The sequence below is a fragment of the Ascidia mentula genome, chromosome 1, assembly GCF_947561715.1.
Source record: "Ascidia mentula chromosome 1, kaAscMent1.1, whole genome shotgun sequence".
Classification (NCBI taxonomy): domain Eukaryota; kingdom Metazoa; phylum Chordata; class Ascidiacea; order Phlebobranchia; family Ascidiidae; genus Ascidia; species Ascidia mentula.
In genome coordinates this window covers 21,956,690-21,984,587 of record NC_138566.1, presented here as the reverse complement: position 1 = coordinate 21,984,587, position 27,898 = coordinate 21,956,690, and the positions used below count along the sequence as shown (strand labels likewise).

Below are 27,898 nucleotides of genomic sequence, written 5' to 3'. Positions count from 1 at the left end.
CATAAATGATTACATTTATTTGCCTTCGATATTACTGTTACATCATAATTTTATAACGGAAGACAAACCCATGTCCTGAGTTATTTAGAAGCTGTCAGAAAAAATAATAAGTAGGAGTGTATTATTTTGGCAGATGCTGTCTACAGTGAGTCGTTCACTACTTCAAAAAAGAACAGAAATGAAGGAAGTCCAAAATTAGAAAGAATACCTTACTTTGTCTTGTTACAGGTAAAAAAAAAACACAAAAATTTGTTACAAATTTACAATGGTAGCAGGATGTGCCAATTGTACCAAACAAAAAGCATTACTTTTTTGTAACTTGACCAGAGGCTGCAGGATCAACGGAATGAGACTAAAGAAACATTGCAAGAAAAGATTGATGAATTGAAAATGGAAATCGTCAATGCTAAAGATACAATAGCATCCAAGGATAAGGAAATTATAAGTTTGAAGAAGGAACAGGAGGAAGGAAAAAGGATTTTCGCTTCATTGGATGACCTAAACAACCAAAAAGAAGACCATATAGAAATGTAACATGGCACAAGTTTTAAGGACTATACAACTTTTTTGTTAGCATCACCTAAAATGAATATGAAGCCAGACCTTGGAAAAACGACACAAAACTTTCCATGAATTTCACTCCTTACATATTCAATTTTGTTAGTCAGAATACCTTGGTAAACCAATATTTTGTAATGAAACAAAGTAGTCCTGAGGGCGACACAGAGAAGCTGCGAAAAAACACTTTGTTACAAAAACCAAACTAATATTTTTACCACCAGGCTAATGCAACAAATTGGTGAAGAACAGAGCAAGAGTGATGAGGTGGCAAACTCGCTGGAGAACATCGTCCAAATCATGCAAGACAAAAACAGTGATCTGAAGTCTGAGTCTGAAATGTTGAGGCGATACAAGGTTGCATATGATACACTTAAGGACACTTTTGACCTTCCTGCAGACAAACGGCCACGAAGAGGGTTTAGAAGACCTGTCATTTCAACTAAAAAGGTGCTTTGTTAGTTGGCTATCTAAAAAATAAGTGGAAATTATTTCTTCATGACAATTTTAAAGAAGGTGTATTAAATGTACAAAAATGTATCATATGGCTACAAAAGCAGAATTCAGAAAATTTCACAAAATGAATGTAACAGTCACCCCAACTTCTAACTATGTCGTTATTTTTTTCTTTGTTTAGACACAACTTCTTTCCAGTATTGAGGCTGCTTCAAAACTCGAGCAACAAATCATAGAAGTTCAAACCAAGAGTTTGGAGGAGTACGACCAATACCTGGAAGAAGTAAAAGGGCAATTATCAGGAAAACGATTCTCTGATAATGAAGCGGACACAAACTTCTTCACAGAGGAATTACAACTGGAAAGTCTTGGAGATGAGGTAAGTTTTTGATTGTATTTTGTGCAACTTAATCACTTGATGTTTTCTTAAGCATTGGACTCGTATTTTTAGCTGACATGATTAAGTTGTAAGTTTTAATGTTTTGCAAAAAGTTTACAGGTTAGTAGTTATATATAGTGGAGTCTTTTAATCTTACAAAACTACTTTAAGTAATTTCCAATGGATATTTTAATAAGTTTACAATTGGCTTGCCCGCTGATGGCCCAGACTTGTTGGTCAGTTTCTTGCACTGATGATGGACACAGTTGTGTTTGCATAAATTAAGTTTTCTTCTCATTCAATAGCTTTGGCACTTTTTTCCATGATCATGTGCTTTGCAGTATTTTGCATCGAAGTATTCAACTTGTGGTTTTTGTTTTTAGATGTCATCAAAGCTGAAAAATTTTCAGAGGCTAATATCGTCGGCGGTTGTGGAACTGGAGCTTGTACGACAACACCGTGACACCCTACAAAGCCAACTGTCACAAATGGAACAGGCTGAAAACATGGCAGCCGGTGATGCTGGAAGCAATGCTGGCACCCTTCCACCTTCTTCCATGGCTGGAGGTCCAGGAAGCAGTAGGATGATGATCCATGATGATACGGGGAAAAAGACCAGTACCGGTAGTTCAACATAGCTGGACACCAACATAATTGGTCATATTGCTGTTATGTATATATGCCTTTTTGAAAATCAATTCAAATGTTGAAAATGGTGTTAATTCCATGTGGTTTATCATAATTATGTGTCCTTTGCCAGTTGTTGCAGCCGGCCCGTTGACAACCGTTTTGAGTCCCTCAGATTCCGGGGGCGTAGGACTGATTTAGGAAAAAGTAGGACTGATTAGAATAATGCAAACATATTCTCTGTGCAAGCTGTCCTATAAAAAAGCAATTTTCCAGTTGAAATGAGAAGTAATTTGTTTTGTATTGAGAATCACAACTTTCCCTTGAGAGTGGCCTTGAGGAAGACACAACACCACTGGTGGATCCAACAAGTGATCCATTTAATCCTCAAGAGAGGCTTCTGAGTAAATACTCTGCAATGATTTACACATCAATCAATGCTGGTAAAGCTACTATTCAACTTCATTGGTTTTCCTAAAAACTAAAACATATTTTCAAAAACCTTCTGAAGGAAAGACATTTGATGAACTGGCCAATGCCAAGTTCTGTGTGAGTTGTGGTGAAAAGACAGCTATTTGTCCCCACAAAATAACTAAAACAGACTTGGTTGTGACACTCCCAAACAGTTGCACACACATTAAAATCTCAAGGCCGATGGTCAGGGTTTCCATGCCAACACTGCAACCTCAAATGTAAGTGTAGATTCACATTTTTTTATTTAACTTGCTCTTGTCCACTCACAAGCTGTTATCATTATAAGATCCCTGGATAATGAGCAGTACCCTCAACATCAAGGAAAGTGGTATGACCCAATCCCAGAAGACAGACACTGGGATAATGGATATGGTAACTTTTGTCTATACATTTCTCCACCATAACTTTCTTTCCTGTGCTTACTTTCACATGGTAAGACTGGATAGTCTCACTGCAAGACTTGATGATCTTAGCTATTATATATCAATTATGAATTAACAGTGGCATAACAGATAAAGTCACCTCATAATAAAATGTGCTGTTCACATTTACTTTGTCACTCTGCTATTTTCAGTTTAAGTGAACACTGCCTTTACCTTTTCCCATTAATAAATAAACTAAAACAGAGAATGGCCTACAAAAACATTGATATCGTAAAATGCAACAATTCATGCATTTATGTACAGAAGAGACAAGTGATGCCAAGTCGGTCCGGCGACAACTGGCTCCTTTATGGCAGGATGCCAAACGAAGAGCTGGTATTGATGTAATGTCAAGCTCATCAACTGTGTGCGCCACACGCGAACTTTCCCTAAGCAGAGTGTATTCCCTTCTTGAGCAGTTTTATGCCAGCATTGTTTGGAGGGAAGAGCATGCTGGACCAGATGACGAAACATACACAATTAAGTATGGCAAATGTAGTTGGTCTATGTTGCAATATTTGAAAAACAATCCTATATTGAAAACAGTGCACACTGTTTTTAACCTATCAGGTCTTGGATAACTAGCCAAGCACTCTATTCTACTTTTCATGACTTTGCAGTCAACATGGCTCCATTAGGTACCAAGCTTGGTACAGAGACAAACCACTACAAGACATTTATGAGTCACCAGCTTCACTGATCAGACCTGATGGGTCAAAACAGTGTGCATTATCAACATATTATTATTGGCTCCATGACTTATACAGGAGGAGTATTAGATAGTTTTAGCCCAAGTAACAGTGTTGTATTTTATTCTAGGGGTTACATGTACAACTTTATGTCAGAGAGGTATCAAGAAGAAGAGATATCTCCAATGGCAACATATGATCTAATTACTGCCGTGGTAAAGTATGCTGCCCAGGACAAGGTAATCAGTTCTTGTACTGCATGTTTATTATACAACTCAATTTATGTGTTTTTAGACGGTGTTTGTCTTGGGACTGATTTTGGCAGGAACTATGGATGGAAGTGTAGCAAGATATTTACACTTGGTGGCAGATTTGATTGACGTGGTTGAGTGGAAAGAAGTATCGGACTTTACAACTTTCGCAGAAGTGCTTTACCCTTTCTTGCATGTATGTAATATTGCAATACAATGATGTGATTTATTGATGTCAACCATGTAATTTAATATTTAAATTAGGTTTTGAATAAGAAAGTGCAAATACAAAATTAAAAAAAGGATAAACTCCATTTACATTGAAAATTAGTAAGAGACTGAATTATAATGTATTAAAATCCAAACACAGCGATCTTCAAACAGCTCAGATCGATTTATTTAGAGAAAAATATATTTCGCCTAAAACGGCGATTTGGTAAATGGAGAAACTGATGATGCCGTTTTAGGCGAAATATATTTTTCTCTAAATAAATCGATCTGAGCTGTTTGAAGATCGCTGTGTTTGGATTTTAATACATTATTATTGATACGGTGTGCGATCGACAGCCTGCCAGGGGCCTTTGGTTTTTTTGGATCCAGATTTGATTTACTAATCACATTGAGACTGAATTATGATTGTTTTGGACAGTTTGGACTTTTCTTACATTCCCGAAATATTTTTTTCTCCCGACTAAACAAAATGTTAATCTAACAAATAACTGCAGTTACATTCGTTCATCCTTCTCACCACATTTTGTAGGAAGATGATGCAGAAATGCTGGCAATGGAGTATGTTGCATTCAGTCAAAACAAAATATCCAAAACCCTGGTGATGAATTACATCATCCACATCACCACTAAAAACAAGGAGCCTCGGATTCAGGTAACCACAGGTTTTACCTACAATATGTAATTCTTAATCTTTTTTGTCGTCACACTTTTAATCAGTCTTGGCACCCCCTTGTATTCAATTATAGTTGCATGACAATTATAGTTCCTAATCATTTAGCATCCATATATGCCCTAGGACAGGGATTCCCAAACCGTGGGTCACAAAGATATTTCAGTAGGCTACAGAACTATCGCAATAGATTTAACTTTTTTGCATAATAATTACTTTGTTTTAAAGAAATTGTGTTTGGGCATATTTAACCTTTCCTTAGCAAATCCTTTACTGATTTGATCATTAGCTTGATAAAAGGGAACTACACTAATAACTGGTGGCATGGAAAAATGTTTTGGAATGACTGCACTAGGAAAAGATCTCAATTGATGTGTGTAATTTTGCTGTCTTGCCAGGATGCTGAGGCAAAACTGGCAAGTTGTGAAATGAAGGAAAAGGGTCAAATGACTACAGAAGAGTTTCTCAATGGAATGGAGGCGATATGTCCGCTTGCTAGTGATTCCCTGATAAAACGCCTTACCTTGGAATGCTTGCTGACACTTGGATACACAACTGCTCCAATAAAAAGACTTGCGTGTATGTTGACTTTATACCCACTGTGGTGATGTTGTAAAATTAGTTTGCTTGTTGGATTTATGTACTAAACAGACAATTTTGTGTACTAAACAGCCTATCATTACAATGCATTCATGCCACAGAGATTGTATTTCAGGTATTACTGCATACATGACTTTCCTGCAAGTGTCAACACTACTGAAAGATCAGATTGGTGAACGCATTCTTCGGGCTAGAGTAAAGAATATGGAAGGTATGATAGAAATGTTACGAATTCATAAAACATGTTGACAGCCTTTAAATTGTATGAACGCAGGTGCCACAAAACTTCAGACATCCCAGAGTTTGGTTCCGGACCGGGGAAGTCTTATTACCATGGCCCAGGTGACATTAACTTTATGAAACAATCTCACATGAATAAGTTACAAAAGAGAAAAGTCATTTGTCATTATGTTTTCTGTTAAATCTATTTCACCTACAATCAGGCAACAAATGACTCGGGTTTTCTCTTACATAACTTTTTTAATGATCAGATAGCAAATTTTTGATGCCTATAAAACTGTTGGGAGATTTCTCTACTAATTCAAGAACATAAACATGGAGCCAATAATATGAATTTTGTGAGCTGCACACAGGTGGCCACTGCTTTGACCTATAAAAAAACAAGCTGCACTGATGAGACTTTATAGGTCAAAAGAGTGGCCGTCTGTATGTTAACATGTTCATAACCACAAATTATTTTTTGGCTGTTTTATTGACAACTTTTTCTTTTCATATTGCCTGTAATGGCAACAGTGTTAATAACAAACTTGGACTTCTTAAATACACACATGTTATTAGGTTAAGCTTTTGGCTGCAAATATCGCTCGACAAAGGCAAGCAGGAAACAGGCCATCACAGCAGTCATTCGAAGATGAAATGTACTGGCATTCCAGACCCAATACAAGAGACAGTCTATTTTAATTGGCACCCTACTGTGGTGGTCGGTGTACCAATTTATGTCATTACTGTCATACTGCAAAACATATTTTGCAAATGTTACAAAAATGGCTGAAAATAAATTGTTTTGATGTCATGCATAAATACACTCATAACAATTTTCTGATGTCACTGCTTGGAAATCTTCCGCAAGAGTTACAATTCAACATGTGTGGCGGGTTCAAACAGTGTTAGGCGTGAATAAATACATTTTCCTATTCAAGTGTGTCGTATTTTGATTAGTTCAATACTGCGTTGCTTGCTGGTGGACATTCCTTCTCATTTCCATCATTGGAGTAACTTGTTGCATTTGCTGTCCATACTGTTGAGGCTGAAAAAGCAAACATGGATTAATTTTTACATATACTTTGGGCGTATTCCCCCTACAGATTCAATATTTTTACAGCGAAATTGGGCTTACATGAGATCTGTGCTACTTGGGTTCAGACACTTTACGAAACTAACCTGTCAGCATTCTTGGTGGTTTGATTCTTACAATCTTTCAATGAAACTTGATTTCCAGACTGATGACCACTCTGTTAATTTATGTACTTTTGTTTCACTACTTATGTACAAATTCCTTGCTTAGGTTAAACTACACTAAATTCTCTGTATGGACTCAAATTCTCATGTCAAGTGAAAACAAGTACTAACCTTGAATCACTTTACTCAAATTCATCTGCCTAATTTTATAAACCAAGCACTGAATGTTTATGTAAAAATTGTTACAGGACTGCCGTTTCCTATACTTAATAACCAATAATCCTCCTAATACTTTAATCTGTTACGCATTGACACAATCCTGGACTCCATCATACAAGATAACTTTTTCTTCTGCGCACAAACTTTTCAAAGTTTACAAAAGATTTTATTTCAAAAAATGCATCATGCCCTCTACTCCATTTGACAAGGCTACAAATGCTGACAACACAACAATTAACAACAAGATCTTCATACCTGCTGATTCATCATAGGTTGATGTTGCTGACTCATCATTGCCTGTTGTCCCATACTACCCCCAGCTGCCTGCATGCCTCCTCCACCCATGGCATGCAAGCGATTGGCTCCCATTCCACTGGTCATTTGTGCCCCTTGCTGGGGGTTCATTCTAAATAATGATGATTTAATTAAGGGGGAATTTGTATAAAAAATCACAGAACAGGTGTGGTAGGTTTTTTTCCCGTCATTGTTCTGCTTAATTTGCTTCATCTAAATTCATGCCACAGTGTTCATATGGGAAAAGTACATCATCGCCTTGTGTCAAGTTAACAACATTTTTAACCTTACCTGCTAATAGGGCCCCCGCGACCTTGCATCTGGCTCATCGGGTACTGGTTCTGTTGGGGTTGTTGCTGTGTCTGTCCTTGCATTACCATCATACCCATGTTAGAGCGTTGGTTGAAATTGCGAGAAACCTGATTCCCACTCATTCCCATGTTGCCCACAAACCCACTGCTGCCTGGTTGCTGTTGCTGCTGTTGTTGGGGTTGGGAGTACTGCTGGTTCACTGATGGCCCACCAACTGTAAGCTGCTGGTATCCAGGCATTTGGCTGGAACTGCCGGCATTGGTGGCAGTATTACGGTACATTGGGGGGTTGTTGTAATCTAATAGTAAAATACACTGTTGAAAGTGGTGTAATTGTAATTTAGTGCACGGAACTGTTCATTGTCTTTAAATTTAGTGTTTTTGAACTTTAAATATTTATGTCAAGTACCAAAATTAGTTGAGAACTGTTTTGAAACAAAACACAGCAGCAATGATATAACCCTATACACAAGAAGAAAAGGTGAGAGTGAGGTATTTTGTTTAAAAAATACATAGTAGCATAACTTTCATAACAAAACCAACAACAAGCTCTCACTTATCATTCCCTGTTGTTGCTGTTGTGGTTGTTGCTGCATGTTGCCTGCCACATTCGAGTTGTATGAGTTGTAATGGTTACCTTGGTTCATCATCTGTTGAGGCATGTTCATGCCTTGTCTCTGTTGTTGTGTGAACAATTCATGGTTCATCTGACCACTTTTCTGTGTAGGACAAGTAAATTCAAACAACATGGCATGGAAGTTTCGTTGGGATTTATGAAGAAGGTTGATAAACCTATGCAAATTGATAAAGACATGAAATTTTGGAATTCGGCTGAATATTGACCTCAGGTATTGGGAATAAGCTGTTTCCAAGTCTATTATATGTTAGCTTATTCCTATGAAGGAATACAAATACATTTGTCTAGTAATTTAGACAATTACAAACGATTTAAAAATTTCCAGCTTGGCACTGCGTAATAGTTTTCAATGTAACAGGAAAGTGTTACATTCTTTGCATATTTGTGCTAATTACACTTTTTAAATATATAACCATGCGTTTACTAACCACCATCTTCTGCTCTGTCCAGTTTTTCGACTGGTTCGACGGCAATCCTGTGAAACGGTTTTGCATGGGTTGGCGGGAACGAATTATGTCTGCCAACTGTTGTTTGGTGTTCTTGTCTGTAATGTAAACCACTGATAATACTGAACACTTTTGTTGTACGCACATTGGTAGAAAATATAGAAATATTCGCCGATAGTTGCAGTTAATGCAATAAAAATTCACAAAAACTTTTTAAATAGTATTTTGCAATGAAAATCGGAGTGGCTAATGGTTGTACAATACAAGAAAGTACCACGCTTTCTGCCAAAATATGCCTGAAGATTACAATATTTCAGGCCCATCTTATTCAGTATAATAATATGAATTTAATGGCGAGTTTCAGATTTCATGTTCACAAAGCTATTGTAACAGGAACCACTGGTTCTAGTTACATTCTTACGCGCAATCGAAATAGTTCAATAAACAACCCTTGGCGCATTGACTCTAAGTCACACCAAACAGAGCTTACTGGTTGCGAGGTGCTGTTGGGTCGGTTGATAAACGGAGGGAGAGAAGTTGCCTGCCGGGTTGGTGTTGGCGGCCTGGACTGTCTGGTAGTTGTACTGCTGCTGTCTGGGTGCGTTGTATCCCTGGTATGTGTTACCGTGCTGGGCCGTTTGTCCAATCGGGTTTTGCATTGCTTGCTGTGCCACGTTGGGCACGCCACCAAGTGGCATGTTCGCCGTTCGGAATGTTGTCTTGGGAATCTGGGGTTAGAGATGGAACTGATTTACGAACTCACTCCGGGGTCGTGTAAACGTGTGAGTCTTATTTCCTCATGTTTCAGCTTTTGACAAACTATGTCGGCATTTTTATGAACAATACATCTAGAAATTCTACATTAGTCACAATCTTATGTAGTGGTTCGAGATTACATGGCGTTACATACACGCCACAGTTAAGAGGAAAACTATTTTTCTGTAGACATTTTCCGAATGGATAGTGATATACTCAGCAATATAATACGAATATAATACGAAAACGAGCATAGTTTCGCAACGGGCGCGTGGTAATATAAAAAGGGTAAAGTCCTTTCGACCTTTGCGGGTGGTTTGGGGATCGGACGCCTCTTGTTGCTCTTGGGTCTCTTCGTCGGATCTCCGGATGAAGATCCAGGCAAGTTGGTCTTGGACATTTTGCGCTCCGGGATCTTCGCAGGAGGTTGGATAACTTCCTCTTCTTCTTCCTCCGGAGGGAGCTTAGGAGGTTTGAGAAACTCTTTCCTCAAGCTGGATGATAAAGACGGAAGGTTGTCAAATATTATAGGATCTCGTTAAGCAACAGGGATGTTTTTGTTCAACAAAATGGACCTTTTAATATGTGTGTTTGAAAGCAGGTTTTAATATTCAGAAATTATTTCAAAAACTGGTTTCTTAAATAGTTAAATCGAATTAAAATCCTTCAAAATTTTGAAATCCTGTACAGATCTCCATGTAATCAGCAGAGCTCCATTCCACTAAATTTGCAGTCATTAATGCGCCACGCTCACCTACAATCAGATTTAACTATCTTTTGATGGCGTTTATCTGTAAATCCGCAACTAGGATTAAGAAAGTTAAAAACTTACTCTTTCTCGTTGTGTTGATGGTGTAATAGCAAGGCGTGTTCCACTTCGTATTTGAGAGGCTTCCGTTCTATCTTTCTGGCTCCGAACCAAGCAAGACAGAGAGGTGCCGGTTGCTTTAAACCCTCTATGATGTCCCATGCATTCAACTTTTGCTTGCTGGCGACCTGACGGGAACATAACAAACGGTAACCGCGAGAAGCAGATTCAGACCTCACGTGGCCTTGCCGCATTTTTTCTGCAACTGTGGACAATTGCTTGAGGTCAATGTTGTCAACTGCAGTAAAATTTAAATACAAAAACAATACATTTTCGAGCCAAAAAAATCTAGGGAGCAAAAAATTGTTTACATGTGTTCTTGGGGTTTCAATTGGCTCCACAGATAGACATGTTATTTTTTGGGACTCCTGAAGATCCCTGTGACCGTGACCGCTATTTAACAAAAATTTTAAGCTGCCACGTATACATACCACTGAAAACTGTCTATCAATATGGCCAGCCAATTATTGAATTAGCCCCGAACACAAAAACGGGCTAATGGAAAATTGGATCAGACCTAAAAAGGTCACGGTTAAAGCGGTTCAAAAATAGGTGGTGTATGACATTTCTCCAGTGGTTAACTCGTTTACATGCCCTCAAGTTTTTGCGTTTTGAGGTCGTTTTAGACAATTTCTCTGACGTCATACCCACGAGCGAGTAATGCTAACCTGTAGGCCTTGAGTACTGTCGACGGGCACAGGGACTTTGTTGCCCCTAAAATCGAGCCACGGACCCGACGGCTCACAACAGACAACGTAGACTTCAGCCCTAGGGATGGGTAGGAGTTGACGCAACCGTTGGATGCTTTCAGATTGTCGTTCCGCCATTTCCTTCTGCAAATAAAAACGAATACGTTTGTGTTGATATCTGGACAGGTGGCGTCTTTTCGAAGAAGATTGAAATAAAAAATATGTGCTGTGGTTTTGAGTCATCACTGAAAATCAGGTATAGCTCCTACTTGATTATTTTGGTTTTGTTCGAGATCTGGTGGCAATCCAAGCCGCTTTGTGTCCGTTAAGAGTTTAGTGAGAAAGCGATTCTTTTGTTTAAATGGTTGATACAAAGTCCTAATTCAAAATTAAAAAACAATTGCCTGCTAGAAGATATTTGCACACCAACATGTATTATACCTTCATTTTTTTGACGATATTCATATATTCCCGCTTGCTTCCCTCGCCACGATTCGAACCGTCACCCCCCAACGTGTGATGTAGAAGTATCGCGATCATATCAAAAACAATATCGTACAACTCGGCGTTCACCTGCAACCAAAATCAAATTTGAACAACAAACCACTATGCAACTGTAATGTTGCTGTTGCTGCCAGGCATATTCTATTTTTTCGTGGTGGTACGTTTTCTTGGTGTTGGTTGTTTGTTTTTCCACTACCCTGAGGAAGCCCTGCTTTATAGAAGGCGAAACGTCGGTCAATACAACTTAGGCTTTAATGTGGCAGAAGAACAGACTATTAAAACTACAATAGTTAACGGCTATAAAACATAGTTTGTTTCAAAACAATAAAGATTTGTCTTTTTAAATGGGGTTTTGTCCTTTTTCTTGCGTGGCAAAAATGTCATTGTCTTTAAAAACAAGACACTCTCAGAATTGAAATTTTATTTCATTAAGAATGTTGATGATGTCCTGGGGGTGAAATATATATATATATTCTAACAATAAGGTGTAAATTTTCTTGAAGATAAATTTGATACAGTTGTAAAGAGAAGTTAGAAATGAAGGGATTACCTGGACTTCCACCATTCCGGAGTTTATGAGTTGAGTCAGAAGAACTACGACGTTACTTGTCCACTGTGCGTTGCTCAACACAGTATCAAACATACCTCCAACCTGTTGTAAATAACATATTTATGGATAAACATAATTTTGCGAGTTATAAGTCTGCTGGTCCGCTTTTGTGGGCGCTTAGCCGCAACTCAGTCAGTTAGTTTACAGCACTGATGGTGAGCACAGCAGTGTTCGAAACGTTTGTTTTCACGATTTGCATATTAGCTGTGCCTTCTCTATTCCGTGTAATTAAATTATTCGCATCTAAATCCTGAAAATATTTAACACAACATCAAGTAGAGGTTATTTCAAAGTGATACATGAGTGTGTTTACAATTTTTACATCAAATAAAAAACAACATTACAGAAGGGGGCATATCGGCCAAACACAGTCAAAATATCCATAATTCGAAACCCTGGAAAAAATACAACCCATTTTGCACCCACCAGACTGAGACGCAACTGCAAAGCTTCATGCACTCCTTGTGAGGTGCTCATATAAGGTATATCCTTCCCTGCGTCACGTTGGTTATGAGCACTCTGCCATTCAGTTTGGAGCATTATGATCTGGGAAGGTAACGAGTCCAAAAGAGAATCCCTCTGATCATCTTGTCCCTGTACATCGTATAGGGAATGGAATAGAATATGTTAGTATTATCATATTTTAAAAGAATTGCAGAACCCAATGACAAACGTACAATACTGCTGTATAATAACAACATATTTATACGTGTCTTGAGCAACAAAAAATGCGTACTTTATAATATATGGCAGAAAAACTTTTCTACGAAACCAACACGAACCAGTGTTCAGCAACAACAACAACGGAACTTCAACCGACCTTGAGACAAGTAAGTATCAACGTGAGGAAGGGTTGGTGGTTGAGGAGAAGCGAGGATGTCTGTTTGCTGTCGTGTCTCTCAGCACGTACGCTCGCACCACTCCTAGTGGAGGAGATGGAAAAGTTTTGGGGAGCTTCAAGGATCGTACTCGCTTCTTGCAGGACGCGACCTTGGACCTGAGCAGTAAAAGTAGGAAATTTTGCTGCAACGCTGTGACGTTGAAGTGTTTTTCTCGTAAAATTACCGCAGAAGGTGTTGACAGGGAGTACATGCAACCGTGCAACCGTGCAAACACGGAAACAATAATTATCAAACTTTGACGTCTGCATTCGGCTGCCTTAATCGTTAGAAAACTCACATGCAAACGGTCAAAAAAACAAGTACATTCAACTATAGCAACACAATGACCAAAATATTTCGCCAAACGTTGAAATCAATAAAAAAAGTTTGGCTTGGTGTTGTTTACCTGCGACGGCAGTTTACCCACAAGGGGCGCCACGAGCCACACGTTACACCGATCCAACTCTGCTCCACTTAACGACGATTTTCGTTCCCGAGCCGACTCCATGAGTTGTTGCTGCTGTTGTCGCTGAAATACTTCGATCGTTGCCCTGTGGAAAAATGGGCAAAAAAGGGTACAAGCTGTAGCTTCGTGCATTTAAGATAGTAAGACGGTCACAGGTTTCTTTTTTCAATTTTTCAACAGCTTTTTTCGAATGACAAATGTTTAAAAAACAGGATATTAATTAAGAGAAATAAATTTCTGAAATTTAGACTCTCAATATTATAGCTTACTGCAGCTTTGCGTTTCATCCGAGGGTTTACTCTCTTGTTTTAACAACAACAAAAAACATTTTTCAAATTAAAGCATTATAGAACGTATCATAATTACGTTATAACTTGGAAAACGCACTCAAGAAGAGAAACAACGCGGTTATACGGATGAAGACTTACTTGGCAATGTGTTCGGGCAAGCTCTTCTCCTGTGGCGATTGTCTGAGCATGACTTGTAACTCGAGAAGGCATTGCCTCATCGTCCACCGCGTCATGTTGCTCAGAATACTCACAACGTAATTACGAGGATCGCCACTAAGGGAGGACAACCTCTGTAGACAAGAACGTTGTTTCTGGTTAGCTTTTGTCGATTATTGTGAAGTTTTATGCCTTTAAACATCAGGTTTGAAAAAAAGACAACACAAGACACAGATAATTTACAGCATGTTAAATAAATAGTCACGTTTTAGAATAATAAAAAACTCACAAAGATTATAATATTCCTAATTTTGAAAATGGATTTCATGCTGAAGTAGTTTGAAAATTTTAGAGATATAACGAGATTATTTGTGACGATTTGGGTGGTTACCCGTTGCGAGAGTAGAGCATGTAACACTTCAGTCGAACATATCGGCTCACCTGTAAATCTTCGTCGGGGTAGCAGATAAGCTGAATGAGATTCTGTCGCTGTTCTCTTGTCAAGACTTGATCCATCAGCAGATCCATAACTGGATCTTTGAGACATCTGTGAGACAAGGCAAAAAGATACAGCATATTGATAAAAGTTGGCATTTTTGTAGGAAAAAACAAACAGGTGTTACTGACCTTTCTCTGACCCACTGTTGTGAGCATATCACGTGGACAGCGTGTTTGGCGAACTCGCTTAAACTCGCGCCATCCATGGACGAAGCACCGCCACCCTGCGGAATACATTAAAATTACAATTAAACAAGTCATTGCGCCCAGATAGTTTAAAAGACATCCTAACAATTATGATCACCTTGTTAATTAACAATGAACTTAAAATAATCAGGCGTATTGCAGAAATTGAAATAAAATATTCAATAACAGTAGCTGACTGTCAGCTACTACAGATACGGTATCGATCGACAGCCTACCAGGGTGGCTTGGTTCACCGATCCGGTGTTGTTTATTGTTTTTTCATCGGCATATTCAATAACACATGTAACTTTTTGAAAACTATGACATGGTCGTCCAACAACCGTATAATAACCTGGTGGGATAAAGGGGCGGAACCTGACATGGAAATGTCTTCGAGACTGTCGAAACCTTGTATGGGGGCGAAAAACATGGAAACGCCACCGTCGTTCTGAAAACTATTCTTGGCTCCAGACAACCCGGCGTCACCTTGGTGCGAAAAAGGGTTGTTATTATTGAGAAAGCTCAAGCAGAAAACAAATTTTGATTTAGTCACGTTATTATAACCTTTTTTACTGTTTTTTTTGTGATGCGACTGCAACAAGACAATAAAAATGCTAAACAAAATGCCGAATTTGTTGCCCATGTTTGTAACCTTCAACGAACCTAGTTTTAAAACAGCTTTGAGAACGGCGAGCACGGCTCCCACTGCAATGTTGTGTTGTGCCGCTGCCAGTAGGTGGCGATCTGCCGACGTGGGCAGGCGAAAGTCGTTGCGTTTGTTGGAAGAACTCGGGGCCTTGAAAAGTTGCAGCAGGAGGTGACAGGTGAGACGAGCACCTGTGTAGAGATATGTTCGTCAGTTGTGTTTTTTTTGTAGCGCAAGAACAAAGTGTGTGTCTTGGCATTTAAGTGTCTCGAAATTAAAAGGACTTGCGCACTTTTAGTTGACTAAATGTCAATAGAATGAGCTCATGGCAAAACTTGTGCATAGTATTCGATTTTTTTACTTCTACAAATTTCCTAATTTTGTCACATAAAAAACATACGTTATCGATCACGTCACGTTTACTTCTTGATACAAAAACAGCGGAAGGGTCGTAAGCCGCTTTAAAAAACAATTTCAGTCCGACCCAAACACCACAAAAGTTACAAAGACGGTACCAGAAGAGGACCTTACCAATACAAATAAATTTAACAATTTCAAAAAACAAATCACAATTTTCACACTCACCAGTGTTAGGATCAAGACCGGCGCCAGGTTTATTATTGCAGGCTGCGAGCAAGGAAGGTATAGCCACGTGTTGTATGACGTCCTCCAATGAGAGGCAACCGCGAGCGATCAGCACAGCCGTTAGGAGTGCGAGAGGGTCCCGGATTTGCGAATCGCTCGCCTGTTATAGATTGAGCGTATAGTGATAAAGAGGAATATTGCGACTGATAAATAATACTTCTTTTTACTAAATTGGTTTGGCACACTTTGAGAACACTGAATTTTATATTATAAAGTACAAGAACTTTCGCGAGTAACCCTGCTTCGTACACCTTAGCGAGGGTTGGCTTATATCGTGATAATAGAAAGTTGGTTTGAAAATTTAACTAACTGCGCAGAAAAATCAAACAGACACAATGCATATTCAATAAGCTTGTAAACATGCACTTTTCAAATGAAATTTATAGTTTAAAATTGATAAACCAACCTCGACGTGCATGAGGACGTCGGTGAAGTTGGCACTGCTTGAGGTACAGCATAAAGCTTTAAGCACACCCAACCACTCCGCACTCAGTTCACTACACCTAGTGTTCATCTCAGCACAAAGAGCGGCCAAGGCGTTGATTCTGCACATAGAATGTGGTGATTCAATGGTCGATGTACAGCACACTGCTTTAGGGTTTAATTATGACCTAGCTTCTCCATTTTTTTTGTAGTGCGGCCGTAATTTAAAAAATAAATTTCTAAGCGACGTTTTTATACAGGCTGAGTAAACTACGTATTTCCTTTAAGTAGTAGCTAATTAGTTTCCTAAAATGAATTAGCTCGGGCGCAAAGTTCAATAACTCCTGAAATTTGAATTAAAACGACGTGACAAACGCACGATGTAAATTTTAATGACCTTTCAACACTTTTTTTTAGTGTCTGATCAGAATGAAGCACAAGACTACAGAGCTAGTATGGCTAGATGGAGCTACTCGCAAACAGTGTGTTATCAATTACTTTGTAGTTCAGTTGAATTCAATTTTCGCATAGCACTGCGTTAAGTACAGAAACATTGCTGTTTAACGACGACTGGCATATAAAAAGGTTGGACAATAAAGACAACACCAATCTTTTCCAAGGTGGAACAACCTGTACCTTAGCCACACAGAAACAATTTGCAATCATCGTAACATTCTTACCTTTCAAAATCCTGTTGCCCGCTACACACAGTTATGACAGCCGAACAGACAAAGCTATATCGACAAGTCATGTCGTGTAGTTGGTTGCTGTATTTCTCAGCAACCGACAAAGCTGATTCCATGGTCGGGTTTTCAATGAACTGATGTAAAAACGTGGGCTCGTACCTGGAAGGAAGGTAGAGAAAAAAGAACCATGGGTTAATATCGCATGAAGGTATGATTTTAGGGTGGGGGACAGCAAGATATTGTGAAAAACACGACTATTTAAGAGGTGCGCACTAAAATAAATTGTTCAGTTGCAACAGTTAAACAAACAGGTGTTACTAAGTGGAAATTTCTGTGTCTGCTAGTTGAAAATGCTACAGTCAACAGCTGCACTGATGAGACCTTATTGGTCGAAAGGGTGGGAACTACTGGTCTATAGCTTTCAATAAACAAACAGGTTTTACAGATTATGAATATTGCAGTTTGTGCTTATTATATATACAGTAGATGTGCATTTTGAGTTCGAATATCAATCGCATTATTAACAAGTAAGAAGACACCACAGGGAAAACATTGAAAAGAGTTTTTTTGTGCTAGGTAACTAGCAAGAACAATGCACTCCAAGAAAAAGGAACGACGTTTTGGGTAATTTTAATGCTACAAATGTTCTACAAAACTACGCACCTGCAGTTGGAGGTGGATGGTTTTTTAGTGGAGCAGAGAGCTTGTTTAACGATGCCCACGTAACTGGAAAAAGACTCCAGATGCTGCTGCCGTATGTAGGGGAATGACGTGTACAAGTCGTAGAGGAAAACCAAAATGCTTCTGCAAGAAATATACCTGCGTTATGAAAGGCTTTAGATAAATAGTTTCGATGTGATAGAAAAAGTTATGGAACACAGTTTAACATTTGAAGGCATTTTAAAGAGCCGCAGCAAGTTTCCAAACCTGTCGGCTGATGAGCATTGAGCAGGGTTGGAGATGCAAGTTTGTTTGGCGACAGCGAGCAAACCTTCAAATGCGTCTAAAGCCAGGTCCGTGCTCAGCGCCAGGTAACTGAAACACAAATAAATAATACCAAACTACAACTACAAGTTCAGGGAAATACTAAAAACTTTAATTACAATCACAGACACTCAATTACCGACAAAAATATGTCGGAAAGGTTTAGGTTTTCCTAATGCAATACTAATGCAGGAATGGAATTAAGTATAGGCTTAACTAAACAACCGGGGTCGATTTCCATTTTACTGAAAAAATTGCAAGCAACTTTGCTTTGCAACTTTACTTTGCAACTTTGCAACGACTTAGCGCTCGAAAGTACAATTACAAATGTAAGCAACTATACGAAAAGTGTGTATGTTAATCGGAAAAAAAGGACGCTCTTCGTACGAAACTGTTTTTGGTGGCGAAGTGCTAATCAACATCAGCTTAGATGACTTCCTCGAAATTGAAACCCGGAATCGAAATTAAGGAACCGAAACCGAAATTTAAAAACAGAACGGACACTTGCGGGTACGCATTGTTTAATTCCCAGATACAATTACATACCTTTGGTAGTGACGCAGTATGGAGACGACAACAAGGGCTAGCTCGGTGGAATACCACTTGTTGGTGAGATTCGACTGACCGTCTTGGACGTCAGGCTTGTTGGTGCGACGTTCGATTTCAACCGTGAGAGGGGCGAGGATTTGACTGAGGGAAACGACCAGTCGAACAAGGTCACCCACGTTCAGTGCTTCCTCCATCAGATCGCACAAGAGTGTTACGACGTCGAGACGCGGCAACACGTTCCTGGATAAATGTTAACGGTTGGGGATTTAAGGGGAAGGTCTAAACTCCTAAATTTGTTTTTGACATGATTTTGTCTCTGAACGCGGATAGAAATGAAAAAAGAACTTGCAAAAGTGATTTTAACGTGGTCCTATCGGACTGAAAGCTTACTTAGGCGGATGGAATGCGATTTTGTCTGTAAGGTTTAATAAAAACGCAGGCATCTTTCGAGACAAGGTAAACACAGTTTAAGTGTTTGATGGAAAAAATAAAGCATTGTTCAATACATACGATACGACATTGGTGTCAATTAAACGATTTATAATACCCGACAGAATTATGAACATTTTACTATACAACTACGGGCCAATTTAGGAGGTAAACAAAAACAATGCACAACCTTCCGTATATGTAGTTGTTGATTGTCTGGAGTAAAGTCTTCCCAGCGCTCGAGGTGATCATGCATTGATCAAAGTAGGAAAGCGCGCGGAATCGGGTGAGCAACTCTGCGTGACTCGATTTGGTCGATTTTCGACTTTTCTTGCTCGGTGGCGCCGCCCATAATGAGCTCGGCGTCGACTCTTCTGCGAGTGTTACGATGTGTTTAAATGTGTTTAAAAGCATCAAGGTAATGAGACGTCACACTTATTTTTTTTACCACACGAAGTTCGAACCCTCGTATCCCGATCAGTATTTTTACTAAATATATATATATATAACTTAATAATCTGTTCTTCTGGCAAAGATAAAACGTAACTTTATTCACCGACGTTTCGCCTGTTATTCAACAAGGCTTCCTCAAGGTAATGGTACAGTGCAGCACACAACTAACGCCAAAAAAACGTGCCAACACGAAAAAGGGGATAACGCTAACACCGCTTGTAAAATCATGTGATGTATAAAAAATGGGCGGGAAAACTACAGTTACAGTAAGTTGTTATAGAGCACCGGGAAGTAAACGCACTGTTCCCTATCATTAACACAGCGATTGTTCTTGTGGATGTGGAGCGCTTCTAGGAAGAGGCGCTTTGTATGGTCCACCTCCTTTTCCAAAACCTTAGCCTTGTCAAAGGCGATCTGATGACCTTTTAAGGCAGCATGCTTGGCTAACGCTGTTTTATTTGCGTCTTTCGACGCAACGTCGCGGCGGTGCTCCTTAATTCTGGTTTTCAAGGCTCTTCCGGTTTCCCCGATGTAGACACCCTCGCACTCTCCACATGGAATTGAATAAACTACTCCTTTTGGTTCCGCTACCTCCATGACAATGGGGTGCGACACCAAACTGCGGAGTGTTGTGTGGGGTCTGATGTAAACCTTAATCCCATGATCTGTCAGCATTCGCTGCAAAGTCTCGGTGAGTGTGGGGACATTGTCATGGAGGTAGCGGAACCAAAAGGAGTAGTTTATTCAATTCCATGTGGAGAGTGCGAGGGTGTCTACATCGGGGAAACCGGAAGAGCCTTGAAAACCAGAATTAAGGAGCACCGCCGCGACGTTGCGTCGAAAGACGCAAATAAAACAGCGTTAGCCAAGCATGCTGCCTTAAAAGGTCATCAGATCGCCTTTGACAAGGCTAAGGTTTTGGAAAAGGAGGTGGACCATACAAAGCGCCTCTTCCTAGAAGCGCTCCACATCCACAAGAACAATCGCTGTGTTAATGATAGGGAACAGTGCGTTTACTTCCCGGTGCTCTATAACAACTTACTGTAACTGTAGTTTTCCCGCCCATTTTTTATACATCACATGATTTTACAAGCGGTGTTAGCGTTATCCCCTTTTTCGTGTTGGCACGTTTTTTTGGCGTTAGTTGTGTGCTGCACTGTACCATTACCTTGAGGAAGCCTTGTTGAATAACAGGCGAAACGTCGGTGAATAAAGTTACGTTTTATCTTTGCCAGAAGAACAGATTATTAAGTTACAATATGCCTGGCAGCAACAAAAACATTATATATATATATGTTAAGTATTAAGTGAAACTAACAGAAGTTTCAAATTGCAGTCAGCTGATTTATTAGTAATCGTGAAAAATCGATTTCGCCTGGACGGGCATCCTCAGTTTTTGCAAATTGGAATTTGTAAGTAAACACAGAAAGCTATACGGTAAAACAAATCCAAGAATGAAATAAAATAAATAACATGAATTAAAATAAAAATAAAATAACTACATATATATATACAGAATGTTTCGAAATTTTCAAACCACTTGATCACACTTTCAAAATCATTAATGTTTAATGTAAAGTAGCACGTGAACTTTATGTCAAAAACATCTGTATTTTTTTATCCATTGCAAAACTGAATAACTTCCGCTAACTTGAACACACAGTATCAGATTTCTTGGGTGTTCGAGACGAAAAAGCGACTCCTTTTGCGATCAAGATAAGTGTTATTTACCTGACTTATCGTCCAGCTCTCTCTTGTTTTGAACGAGCTTGATTAGATGCCGGTTCACCTTTCTCACGGCTTGCTTCACTTCGGTCTTCTGTCTACCAGCCCCGTACAAAACCATCAGACGTTGATTCCATTCTTGCTTGATGCCGTCGTCCTATATGTTATCAAATACATGCCACTGAGATTAATAATTAACGTTCCTGAAACACATTCAATCGAATATTGTTTTTTGGTATGAGTCGTATGACGAAACAACAGCAATTTAATGCCACATTGCATTGTACAAAAAGACTGCGACAGGCATATAGCAACCCTTTTTTATATATTTTTAATTGAGCACATTCATTTATAAAAAACAAATCAAATTCATTCAAGTCAGTTTATACACACATACGGACAACCAGAAAGAAAAAAAAAACTAAACTGAACAAAAGCAACAGAAAAAACACCCCTTGTAAGCATTATAGCTGAAACTGTATCACTCGTTAGCAGTACAGGACGGACAACTCATTATGCAGCATATATAATTTCTATACCTGGTAGGGAACGGGGAAGTGGGTGACGTATTGAACATGTCGGGGGTGGTTGTAACCCCACACAGCTCCGTGGATCGATCGCTGAGAATTCTTGTGACGTAGGGAGGTGACGTCAGACCTTTCGCTCTTCACAGCATCCAGAAAATGCCTGGTAGGGAAATATCGTTACTTAGGTGTGATTTTCAAGTTTGTTAATTACGAGTTATCACGATAAAGAGGGCACTGGTCGATGGAGTAGATGATTATGTTTAGTAAACGTGACCACAGAAACCTATGTCATTATCAATGGTAATAATTGGGTTGTAATCAACAGCAGTAATTGGGTTTAGGAACATCAAGATTTTTCCCAAAGAACAAGGGATATTTTTGAAACAGTGTCCATGGCTGGAATATTACATGTTAACGTTAACTTGTAACTGTGACATTATCACTACCACCTCAAGACAAGTTTTAGTACTGAAAGCAGTAAAATAGCAGGGAATTTACGGCGAACTACAAAAACGAATTAAGTACAGGTCAGTTCATTATAGAGCAAAGTAACATCGTAAAAGCTGACCTGTCAGAACGTGAATCAGGGCTGAACACACTTTCGGAGGTTTGCAGGTAATCCATTTCGTTTACTTCCATTTTAACATCGTGAGTGCTGCGAACACTGGAGGGGTCATCCTCGTCCACTTCCATTCTTATGTTGGAATCCTAAAGACAGAATCAGTCGAAATATGTGCGTTAATATCAAGGTTGGTTTGTAAAACAGAAAAATCGATTTTGACTTTTTATCACATAAAAATGTTGATAGCCCAATAAGTAAATTAAAATACACATAAAAAAAGTAATTAGAAATCTTTTATTCCAGGCAAAGAATTGCCATGCCGTCACCACATATTTACAACACAAAAATAAATTTTTCATCCTATAAAATATAAATAATTTGGTTCGCAAAAGAAGGGAGAAAGTGAGTTGTTACCATGTGTTTGCTTAATACAGAGGTTGGTTTATTACTTGGAAGACTGCCATCATCTCCTAATGGTGTGTTGGGGTTGAAAATGGGCAGTGATGTGATTTGCGCTGAAAACACACAAACGAATTGAAACCTGGAGTGAAATCACCTAACTGACAAATTAGAATACCCTTAATTTTGAATTGTGAATAAAATAAATCATTTTTTAAAAAAATTATACTTTTTCGAATTCCAAATTTAAACTTCCAAAAACAAGTCAAAGCCAATATCTTAAAACTGATTCATAGATAAATCAAGGTTGAGAATTTGAGAAAGTTAAAAATTATTTAACTGAGTAAACTTCCTTAAAATACATCTGGTTTAAACATTTATTTATTGAAAGTAATATGTATATACCTGGAGAAATGTCACCTCTCGATATAAGTATGTTGATGTACAACATGTGGGAGAACACGCCATGTTCAATGAGTTCAGTGAAAAGCAAAACCAGATTTTTGAAGGCTTGCAGCTGTTGGCTGTCATCGGGATCCTCTGCAAAGCAAAACATAACAGAATGACAAACATATCTACTGTATTCATTCCATCACAAATTCGAAAATTTGTATCTATATGCATTTAGTGAGGTGTAAATTACTCAATAATTTTAAAGAGAAAAGCCAAAGAGCTCTTGAAAATTGCTGGTTAATAAGATGTTTACATTCATACACTAACTCTGTTCATCTTCAGAACAATAATTGGAAACCTTTAGTCTTTTGTCAACTAAAGTACAAAATTTAATAGATTAGCAATACAATGTTTATATTATTCAAAGGTCATTACTTGGCACATGTAATCACAACATCTTGTTTATAAACGTCCAATCCAAAAAAAACTATTACTTAATTCTGGGGCTTGTGTGTCCAGAAATGCTACAAGTAGGTTTTGGAAGTAGGGCGTGCTGTTTGAAAAAGTCTGAGGTTGCTCTGCTTGGACACTTGTGTTTGCCTGACTTGGTCCGCTGGCGTTCAAACTGTTGTTCTGCGATACTTCGGCAATGCTCTCGTTGGGGGTTTGCTCATAATGAGCCTGTGTTTGTTTGTAAAAAATAACTTGGTTATATTTGCAACTTGGACCAAAAACTATTCAATAAAAATGCTTAATCATTTAAAATGTACACAATGTTCTTGTAAGTTGTAAGTCAAGGAAAATAGCCAAAATCAATGCATTACTAAATACATATATGTATGTATTGCAGTATTAAACTAATCTGGATCTGTTGGAATAAGGTACCCTGGCATATAAAAAGAAAGTTGCCAAAAATGCATGCTATTTACAACAAAACCAGCAATCTTGGATTCGTGTTGCTCTCAATATACCTGTCTTAAGTCAAGCAACTTTGCAACCACAGCGGCACGATGCTCTCCAAGCCTTTTAGCAGTGATCGCCCATTCACAAAGAAGTCCGATAACAGCTTGTTCACAACTTTTGGTCATCTGTACCAAATGTAACCATGTTTGCAAACAACTATGTTATGTCCACAGCTGTGAAAAACAATAACACACCTGCGATTCATTGTGATCCTTTGGATTTATTTGGTCGAATATTTTGTGGTATAGTGAATCAAGGGGGTCTCCTCGATCAAAGTTTTGCTTGTCCAACGCTTCTAGTGATATTAGCACTCGGTTGATGGTGTGTCCTAAATAAGTTACTAGTATTACATCTCTAAAAACAAAAATGCTGTTTGCAGCTAAACTACATCTCTGTTAATTAATAGGAATTGCTCTTCTGGCACTTGAGTTTCCAATTTGTTTATTGTAACCAACATTTCGTCCACCATCCGGCAAGACTTCCTCGGGGTTATCTCACAACGATAATGCCTGGCAGCAAAATAGCACCATACATCTCTGTTTTTGGTCGTTTTGCCGACTTTGTCAATCAACAATTACATGACATTTTAAATTGACCATAAAGCAAAACTGGCAATGAAGAATGAAGCTTTCCGGATCTTTTCAGGATATTTATCTTGCTACCTGTTGTAGATTCCTGACACTTGTCAGAAGACCAGTGCATCTCAGCAGCAAGGGATCTTCTTACAATTTCAGCTTCACATTTTCTTAATGCAGCTCTGCAAAGAAGGTGTATATCAATAACACAGAAACAACAATGTCCTTTAGGGTATTTTGCTTGATGAAGCACAGATTGTAACCAATGCATTCATTCTACCATTAGACCACAATCATACAAACTTGCACTATAATAACCACATTTTAATGATAAATCGGTAAAATTTAAGAGACTGTTGCCTTTCTCAAAACACTCTTAAAAATTACTGAGTTCAGGGATTCTCATTGCTTAACATACTGAGAATCCTGGCAAAGTGCCTTGCTTAAATGCAACAAACCTTGTCAGTAGATCCTGTTCTATTGCATCAGTATCATCCTCTGGTATACCAGGAAGCAAAAGTGCAGAAGGTGCACATGGAAGAAGATCCAGAGGAGAACCACACATCTTGGAATCTTCTGGTGGGTACCAAACAAGTGCCCCAGGGCAGCTGAGGGCCGTAACTTGTATCACCGAGCCCAAGGTGTGGACTACAGACTCCAAGTGCTTCGGACAACAGCTCCGTAATTGAGTCTCGTTAGGGTACAGGTTGCTCATGCCGTTACCTTGGCTGGCCGGTGTGTTTCGTCTGTCACAGTAGATTCAGGTCAAATAAAAAGTTAATTTTATTCAAATTATTTTGGACCATATCTTGATTACTATGATTGTTGTTTGATGATGTAAACAAATTTATATTGCACTAACAGACATTTTAACATAATCTTCGATGATGTAGTGACACGTTTAGTTTCTAAAGGTCCTGTAATTTGCTTGAAAATTTGTAAAATACATCAATTAGATATAATGACATGAATATTTTAATGTTGAAACACTCCAAACAAAAATTAAAAAAAAGCATATAAAAACGTTGATAATAATATGCCATAAAACATATATTTTATTACCCAGATGGATCAGCAGGAGAACATGATCGTGAAGAGCTGCCATCCATAAAAATCCAGTTAATGTGTCTGGCAGCGGCAAAAGACATTCTTCTTGAGAGCAGCAAATTCACTGATATTTCCTGAAATTATGAATCATACATTTCAACTGATCCATAAATGCTAACATCTGTTCATACCTAACAGACCATTTGTTTTAAAGGGATAAATATGTACATTCAATTTTAATGATTTTCATTAACTCTAGATTAGCTGAATGTTTTATTTTCTGAATTTATTATGGGTAGGGATAATGCAACACTGTCACATGCATTTTACAATACTCCCATTTCACATACCTTTATGTATTGCAAAATAAATGGCATATAGTAGCTAAGTGCAATCTCATCGAACATAGGTATTGCTTCAAAGATCTCAACCACCCAGGAAAGAAACTCATGACGATCAAGCAAGCCCTGAAAACATAAGGACCAGTTGTTAATCATCACCACCAACATTACAGGCTTGCACTAAAAAAAGACATAATGCATACCTCGGTGTACATATGATGGGCAAGGTTCCTCATATATCTCAGTTGCTGTTCCAGGTCATCCCTGGTAAGGACAGTTTGGCCACCTAGTGGTCCTTGCATAGTGCCTATAGTTTTGCTTAGACCACCACTAAAACCAGAGGCAAGTGCAGAACCGTTTAGTAGCGCAGCATTATCTTTATTTAGTTTGGAGATCTGTTCTTTCATAAATTTGCATATTGCCTGTGTCCAATCTGCACAAGATTGCAATAATAATGTTGAGTTGTTGCAAAAATATGAGGAATTTTTGAAAAGGTGGTTATAAACTGGGTTTAAAAAGTTTTTTATGCAATGCTTCAAATAAATTTAAAATGTTTTCAGAAGGATTTTTTTCGCATACATAATACTTTTGTCCATGTATATTCAATATGTATGTATATATACAAAATGCAACACAAAAAAAGAATTAAGAATATTTAAACATTATACTAACACCCATATAAATGTATGGCCATCAAAACAACTGCACAAACCAATATTAGGGTCATTAGTGGATCTCTTCTTGCTCTTCACTTCAGATTGAATTAGGTAATGCATGGCTGTCATTTTTATAAACCATGTTGCCCGCACCAGTGGAACATCATATTCAGCAAGTATCTTGGAATAGAGCAATTGTTAGACCTCCATGAACATCATAAACCAATATTTACCAGGAGCATAAGACTAAACAAAAACTGTTTATACAGAGAAACATTGACTTTCACATAGTGCATGCGTTATTGTTTATGGAAAACTTGTAAAGCCATGTAAACTACATAGACAAATAGCAATTATTGACCATAACTCACCTGAAATATGTCTTCTTTTTTGTTCATTCCTGGCACTTTGCGGCAAAGGTATGTTAGTGGCTTGCTTCCTCCAAGGTCTTTAAACCAGTTTTGCAAATGTGCATGGTTGGCAGTCTAAAATAAAAAAAACTGTTTAGATGGATATTTTGTTGTTGTAAAATTGAAACCTCACCACAAAAAAGTTTTCCTTATAAACTTGCGGTCTTTTCTTTCCATCATCATTGAAGGTATTGCAAACTTGCTTAAGTGTCAAAACATTGTTGAAACTTTGACTGATCTGCAAAATTGTTAAAACCGTATAAAAGATGCAGTGGGAAAAATTCCTAACAAAAACATAACAAATAGCTTGAACATACTGTTAATGGTCGTGCCCCTGAGTGGTATTCGTATGATAGAAAAGCTACCAGTAACAGTTGTTGTTTTGTTGACAAATTTAATCTGGATAGCAAAATTATGTTATACCCGATTGGCATCAATGGAGTAATGGTGAGCACTTGAATGTTCATCAGAAATTGCTGGGTGATCAATGAAACCTTGTTTAACATTCACAGAAGTAAGTTCATCTTCTTTCTGCTTGGGTTCCTGATATTTTCAAAACAAAAAATTGGATGACAATTGTACGAATGTACACACATACAAATTGTTAAGAAACAAAAAAAGACGACTGCAATTAAACCAACAGAAATTGGAACTTTGAGTGTCTAGAAATGAAGTTCTTTTTGTTTGTTTTACCTGCGGATAAACATCAGGTGGTCCAAGTTTTGGTCTTTTTAGGCTTCTTGTTTCTAGAAATCCATTAAGACTGATAGTATTCGACGGCATTTTCTTGTTACATAAAACCTGCTTTCAAACCTGATGCCATAAGCAACAAAGTTGCTCCGCAGCTACATTACATTATTGCTGCAATGCGCTATAGTCAAAACAACTCACACCAAAG

At 38.4% G+C, this 27,898-nt stretch overlaps 2 protein-coding genes across 3 annotated transcripts in view; one reads left to right on the top strand and one right to left on the bottom strand.

Moving 5' to 3' along the window:
• LOC145887743 (uncharacterized) overlaps nt 1-6,292 on the top strand; it is a 7,027-nt gene extending 735 nt beyond the window's left edge. For both annotated transcript variants that reach the window (XM_082978949.1, XM_082978951.1), the window contains 16 exons: nt 134-228; nt 328-530; nt 783-1,008; nt 1,196-1,393; nt 1,777-2,017; nt 2,329-2,463; nt 2,532-2,712; nt 2,781-2,866; nt 3,181-3,400; nt 3,736-3,844; nt 3,900-4,052; nt 4,617-4,739; nt 5,156-5,336; nt 5,473-5,568; nt 5,632-5,699; nt 6,156-6,292. In XM_082978949.1, coding sequence (XP_082835075.1) covers nt 134-228; nt 328-530; nt 783-1,008; nt 1,196-1,393; nt 1,777-2,017; nt 2,329-2,463; nt 2,532-2,712; nt 2,781-2,866; nt 3,181-3,400; nt 3,736-3,844; nt 3,900-4,052; nt 4,617-4,739; nt 5,156-5,336; nt 5,473-5,568; nt 5,632-5,699; nt 6,156-6,278 — 2,438 coding nt within the window. In that variant the 3' untranslated portion in view covers nt 6,279-6,292. The remainder of the gene's footprint in view (nt 1-133; nt 229-327; nt 531-782; nt 1,009-1,195; nt 1,394-1,776; nt 2,018-2,328; nt 2,464-2,531; nt 2,713-2,780; nt 2,867-3,180; nt 3,401-3,735; nt 3,845-3,899; nt 4,053-4,616; nt 4,740-5,155; nt 5,337-5,472; nt 5,569-5,631; nt 5,700-6,155) is intronic.
• Nucleotides 5,819-27,898, bottom strand: LOC145887742 (mediator of RNA polymerase II transcription subunit 12-like protein). The gene is made up of 44 exons (XM_082978948.1): nt 27,694-27,898; nt 27,424-27,543; nt 27,134-27,238; nt 26,962-27,075; nt 26,647-26,770; nt 26,138-26,367; nt 25,944-26,060; nt 25,609-25,727; nt 25,005-25,292; nt 24,634-24,728; nt 24,166-24,299; nt 23,980-24,096; nt 23,503-23,689; nt 23,021-23,155; nt 22,631-22,731; nt 22,223-22,362; nt 21,667-21,814; nt 21,134-21,284; nt 19,140-19,323; nt 18,518-18,760; nt 17,915-18,022; nt 17,651-17,791; nt 16,982-17,146; nt 16,285-16,423; nt 15,819-15,978; nt 15,251-15,424; nt 14,940-15,073; nt 14,531-14,625; nt 14,345-14,450; nt 13,886-14,037; nt 13,398-13,542; nt 12,931-13,107; nt 12,537-12,704; nt 12,051-12,152; nt 11,438-11,569; nt 10,976-11,140; nt 10,272-10,435; nt 9,744-9,933; nt 9,174-9,411; nt 8,666-8,781; nt 8,157-8,319; nt 7,581-7,899; nt 7,251-7,401; nt 5,819-6,624 (listed from the first exon to the last, which is right to left on the bottom strand). The coding sequence occupies exons 1-44, from the start codon at nt 27,781-27,783 to the stop codon at nt 6,538-6,540; spliced, it is 6,633 nt and encodes a 2,210-aa protein (XP_082835074.1). The 5' UTR covers nt 27,784-27,898; the 3' UTR covers nt 5,819-6,537.